This window comes from Ranitomeya variabilis, chromosome 1, assembly GCF_051348905.1.
Source record: "Ranitomeya variabilis isolate aRanVar5 chromosome 1, aRanVar5.hap1, whole genome shotgun sequence".
Classification (NCBI taxonomy): Eukaryota; Metazoa; Chordata; class Amphibia; order Anura; family Dendrobatidae; genus Ranitomeya; species Ranitomeya variabilis.
The window spans coordinates 809,866,623-809,872,708 of NC_135232.1; the positions used below are offsets into that span (position 1 = coordinate 809,866,623).

A 6,086-nucleotide genomic window follows, 5' to 3' on the forward strand; every position below is an offset into this window, starting at 1 on the left:
TGCACTGACTGAGCGCCGGCCAAAAAAGTGAATGCACAGCACAGCGGTGATGCCGTCACTCAGTCAGTGCAGGGAAGCGGACGCCGGGGGACGCGATTGTGAGTATATGTACTCTAGTTTTTTTTACATTTAACACTGGTAAACAGGGTAAACATCGGAAGCGCGGCCCTGCGCTTAGCAACCCGATGTTTACCCTGGTTATCCGGGGACCTCGGCATCGTTGGTCGCTGGAGAGCTGTCACACAGACAGCTTTCCAGCGACCAAATAGCGATGCTGCAGTGATCTGCATCATTGTCTGTTTCGCTGCAGCATTGTTAAGTGTGAAGGTACCTTTACGGTATGTGTTCACGTTCAGGATTGCATCCGGATTTTGTCAGGATTTTCCATCAGTATTTGTAAGCCAAAACCAGGAGTGGAAAAAGTAGAGGAAAAGTAGAATAGAAAATATGCTCCACTTCTGTATTTATCACCCACTCCTGGTTTTGGCTTACAAATACTGATGTAAAATCCTGACCAAATCCTGATGCAATCCTGAGCGTGGACACATACCCTTAGTGTTTGAAAACACCTCATACACTTTAGTGTTTGTAAACACCTCATACAGCAATGAGAGACACCCAAAAAAAGGCAAAGTAAAAATTGTAAAAATAGTGTCTGACATTGCATATATGACGTGTTTGAAGCACAAAATATGTGTAGACAGCGCACGGCGTGACTTGCCGAGAAGTATACTGGAAAATAAGAACAAAGTTTTAAAACAAACAATTTTTATTGGGGGGAAACAGAAAAAAAAAGGGGAAAGAAACTTAGGAGGTGTCAACATCCGCTACCAGCGGTGAACGGTAAGTCTCTGGTGGTTGGGAACGGGGAGAGGAAGAGGATGCGGAGTCAGAGTCCAGGAGACTGGAAGGAAGGTCCAAACCCTCCGCAGGGTATACTGGGGAAACCGGCACATTTGTAGGGGAGGAGGCAACACCAGCCTTTGCCAACTTCTTGGTTGGCTCTGGCTGCTCCTGCTGTGGCTAGATCCCCGACGCGTCCTCGCTGTCGGTATTGGAGCAGCCAGAGCCTCCGTGTGTGTCCTCTTGCGTTTTTTTTTCCTCTTCTCTCCCGCGGCAGCTCCCGCAGAATGACGGCTACGGGAGGATGAGGGCCTGGCAGGAGCAGGAGTCGGCGGCACACTGCTATGGTGCCTGTGGTGGCGTCGCTCGGCACTTGGACCAGGGTGGGGTGGCTGGAGTGGCTCTGCAGCAGGAGTCGGAGTCATGCTAGCCAGCGACGGCACTACGGGTAGTGTCGCTGACTGCATGACCCGAGCCTGCTGCAGAGCCCTCACGTAGGCATTGTTGCAGGACTGCATCACCGAAATCTGGAGTTCCGGCGTAAGGTGTTCCACCATGCTCTTACCAATAGTACTTAAAAAATGTTTGGCCGGATTCGAGAGCTCGGCTTCCAGATTTTCAAGGCGCCGGTCGATATTGGACAGACGAGTGTCCATTTTATCGCTCAACGCCTTGAAACAGTTCTGGAAAACCGTGCTCAAATGCAAAAATTCGGGCATGGCTGGCCTGTCCGAGGCCCGGTGGCGCTGTCGGGAATTCCCGAACTAAGGTGCGCCAGAGGCCTCGGGCAGGGGAACACCTGATGGCCCGGCTGCCGGTTCTCCAGATGGTGGTGCAAGCCTGCTGTCGCTGTGGGTGGGCTGTGACGGGTCAGATAGCGATGCATGAAGTTCCGCTTCAGAGGGGCGAGCTCGCTCAAGGGTGCTGCTGTGTGTCCTGTGAAAAGATAAGGAAAAAATTAGTCTTCAATTAATAACCTATCACATACGCCAACTCCTGGAATAAAATTAACATTACATGACACAACAATACATTACAATCCCCTGTCTCTCAGTCTGTGTGGCCTATAATAAATTGATGATTGTTATCGCCAGCTGACCGTTATGGCTGACGATACCAATCATGAACATACCTACGGCAGAAAATGACTGTTCATTCACGCTGCCAAAGCCTTTTTCCCGCATACCTCTGTCATCGTTAAAAAAAAATGTTGTCAAAAAATCTTTCTTGACGCTGCCTATGCCACAAAAATAGTATAAAATTTAAAGTCAAAATAAAATAATAAAAAAAAAAATACACACTGACTTTGCTGATCTGATCGCAGGAACGGCCATGACGTTAGGATCATGTGATCGAGACGTCATCATTATTCCTGCTATCAGAACTACCCTGACTCAGAACGTAACCTGTCATGGACTACAAGAAATCACACTTAACCAAAAAATTACTAATGGCCTATATACCATTCCACTAGGGAAAAAGTTACGTGGATGGACAATATGCTACGCTGACTACATGGATGGCCAATACACTATGTGCCTGGGAAATATACTATGTGGATACGTGGCTAGAACGTGTACTATGTGGCTGCGATATAGTGGCCTGGCAATATACTATGTGGCTGTGCAATATGCTATGTGGCTGGGCAATATAATGTGGCTGGGCAATATGGTATGTGGACAAAATACTTACTGTCGGCGGCCAAGGACCGGTCTTAGGAACTGTAGTGCCCTGTTGTACTTATAGGGCACCGACTTGGCCGCAGCAGCACCACTGCGAGATTGCTCCTCCTCTGTACGGAGCCCCTTATTGAAACGGTCCTTCATGGATCGCCATCTGGTCCTCAACTTTTTAACTGTGAATGCAAAGAAAAAAAAAGGTTACATATTTAGCATTTACAAAGGATAAAACAACCGTGTGCGATGCAAAGTTTAGGCGTTGATCGCATCACACACGGTTGTGTTTATCCTGGCAAGATGGGTCATAGCAGCGTATCAGCACGGCGTATCAGCAATACTCACCAAAGTTGCTTCTGTCAGTGCTTGAAGCGCTGTCAAAGCCATCCCACAGCGACTTTGCCACCTCTATCCACAAACGCCTCAACACCACCTGGTCCATGTGCCGGGGGTCACGGCTGTCCCACAACGGGCCACGCTCCTGGATGCTGGATATCAGGAGGTCCACATCAATACTCTCCATGTGGTCCCATTGAGAAACCTAGAAAAATTAGGAAACAAAAAGGTTACAAATATGCAAATATTAACAACCACCAGCACCTGTCATGATATGTACCTTTGCCCTATCCTTTGCCATTTGATGTATGTATATTGATGGTTTCTACACCTGTATTTTGGAATGTTTTTGTGCTGGGAGTTCAACTTTATGTTACCTTCCCCCAACACTTGCTGACCTGAAAAGCTATAATGTAATTAAGCTTAGTAAACATCCCTAGTGAAAGCAGCATGCTACTCAAATGTAATGTTCCTCTCACCAGCAGAATGCTACTCAAAAAAAAAAATACTCACTCGCCGGCCTGACGCCACACCTTGGCCCCGACCTCGCTGCTCCCGCTGACTGCCTTCTCCCTCACTTGAATAAGCCTGTAAAAATTGTATACAAAAATTATTGTCAATGCTACAAATGGCAGCGAATAATAAGCCACTGGCCATAATTACTCACCGCACTCCCCTGCGCCGATTGGCTGTGTTCCGATTCACTCGCCATTTTTGTTTGCAAGTTTCTTCTGCAATGAAAAAATCAGCAAAAAATCACATCAAAAGCTAACAATGCCACATACAATAAAATAGGCCCAAAACATTAAAACAACCACAATTGACTGTTGACTGATAGGACAATGCAAACTCAAAAAGCGACACCACAACGCCATACATTGCAAGAGAAGACAATAGAAGAAACAATACAAGAATAGACCCAAACAAAATTAAGCAAAAATAGACACCTATGTCCAAATTTTTAAATATAAAAACTTAAAAAAAAAACCTTAGAGGAAAAAAAAAGGCACAATGAAATAGCAAACTAATGAACGCCATGCTTTACAATTACAACAAGACATGATCCAAAACAACACCATCTGGTGACATCTAACCACAGAAATACATCAGAAAAAGGCGATAAATACCATTCTAGATAATAAGCAATAAACATTACGGGACAACCGCTGTTACAATATACAGCAACCAAAAGAAAAACCATAGTCAAATAGAAAAGAAAACACATGAAATTAAAAAAAAAGGGCCCCACCAAAAAAAAAAAATCCATTATACTACACACTTGGCAATGGAAACATTAAAGAAAGGAGATACATACGGAAGCCATACGGAAAACGACGTAACCATCATAGATAAAACCAAAAAAAAAAGGGAAAATACAATTGAAAATAGAATGGCATATAGCAGCACAGAACAATACAATACAAATGAAACCTCATAAATGTAGCCCCCCCACCAGCAAGAAAAGACACTCAAGGAAAGAAAAAAAAATGCCAACAGCATAATAAAACACAGCAAGACATGAGCCAAGAAAACGCCATACGGTTACCCCCAACAATAGAAACCAGAAAAAGACATGCACCAGAAATTTAACAAGAAAAAATCAGCCAAAAAAAAGACATTGAACAACCGCATGACACCAGAACAACCCAAAATCCATTAAAACCAACCCAAAACCAAGCAAGGCCGAAGACAAAAAACGCCAGCATATAACGCCAGAAGTACATCAGAACCAGATTAAAAAACACAATTTTTCAATAACAACCCACAGTGCCATAACCGTACAATAGTACACACCAAACATTGCACAACTTAAATCAAAATCAAGAAATAAAACACAGAATAAAAAATATGCAAAGAGAAATATATACTTACAGGTTTTGAAAGCAGGTTTCTCCTCAGTGACTTGTCTGATGAGTAGCCTTGTGAAAGACAATGCCAAACCCCTTTTTTTTTTCTATATATATAGTGTTTTTTTTGTGTCTAGACAAAGTCTAGACAATGTTTAGCATTTTTTATTGGAAAACGCATGCGTCGTACAACGCACCACGACGCAAGTACTTGCGTCGTCTGCGTTGTCAATACAAGTCAATGGGAAAAAAGGCGCATCGACGACGCAAACACGACGCAAACACGACGCATGCGTTTTTTAAAAAGTCTGCGCCGCCCAAAAAATGCAACATGTTGCGTTTGCCGTGCCCTGACAAGTGCGCCCTAACGCCGCATGCGGCGTACAACGCACCAAAACGCATGACAATGCATGTACATGCGGCGCCATGCGGCCCCAATGTTAAAGATAGGGCCGCACGACGCATGCTTTTTGTTGCGGCGACGACGCTGCGGCGCACACCGCAAATGTGAACGTAGCCTTAGCCTTCATTTTTCCAAACTAAATAGCCCCAAGTGTAATAACCTATCTTGGTATTGCAGACCCCCCAGTCCTCTAATAACCTTGGTCACTCTTCTCTGCACCCACTCCAGTTCAGCTATGTCTTTCTTATACACCGGAGACCAGAACTGTACACAGTATTCTAAGTGTGGTCGAACTAGTGACTTGTATAGAGGTAAAATTATGTTCTCCTCATGAGCATCTATGCCTCTTTTAATGCATCCCATTATTTTATTTGCCTTTGTAGCAGCTGCCTGACACTGGCCACTGAATATGAGTTTGTCATCCACCCATACACCCAGGTCTTTTTCACTGACGGTTTTGCCCAGAGTTTTAGAATTAAGAACATAGTTATACATCTTATTACTTCTACCCAAGTGCATGACCTTACATTTATCCCCATTAAAGCTCATTTGCCATTTATCAGCCCAAGCTTCTAGTTTACATAAATCATCCTGTAATATAAAATTGTCCTCCCCTGTATTGATTACCCTGCAGAGTTTAGTGTCATCTGCAAATATTGAAATTCTACTCTGAATGCCCCCTACAAGGTCATTAATAAATATGTTAAAAAGAAGGCCCAATACTGACCCCTGTGGTACCCCACTGCTAACTGCGACCCAGTCCGAGTGTGCTCCATTAATAACCACCCTTTGTTTCCTATCTCTGAGCCAGCTCTTAACCCACTTACACATATTTTCCCCTATCCCCATTATTCTCATTTTATGTATCAACCTTTTGTGTGGCACCGTATCAACAGCTTTTGAAAAGTCCATATACACTACGTCCACTGGGTTCCCTTGGTCCAGTCCAGAACTTACCTCTTCATAGAAGCTGATCAAATT

At 44.2% G+C, this 6,086-nt stretch overlaps 1 protein-coding gene and 1 long non-coding RNA gene across 2 annotated transcripts; both read right to left on the reverse strand.

Moving 5' to 3' along the window:
- Positions 1-972: 972 nt before the first annotated feature.
- LOC143769660 (uncharacterized) lies at positions 973-3,054 on the reverse strand. Its single transcript, XM_077258435.1, has 3 exons — positions 2,865-3,054; positions 2,536-2,698; positions 973-1,779 (listed from the first exon to the last, which is right to left on the reverse strand). The coding sequence occupies exons 1-3, from the start codon at positions 3,040-3,042 to the stop codon at positions 1,608-1,610; spliced, it is 513 nt and encodes a 170-aa protein (XP_077114550.1). The 5' UTR covers positions 3,043-3,054; the 3' UTR covers positions 973-1,607.
- A 30-nt stretch (positions 3,055-3,084) lies between these two features.
- LOC143769716 (uncharacterized) lies at positions 3,085-5,040 on the reverse strand. The gene is made up of 3 exons (XR_013214468.1): positions 4,728-5,040; positions 3,523-3,586; positions 3,085-3,443 (listed from the first exon to the last, which is right to left on the reverse strand). It is a non-coding gene; the product is annotated as an uncharacterized LOC143769716 (long non-coding RNA).
- Between the last annotated feature and the right edge of the window lie 1,046 nt (positions 5,041-6,086).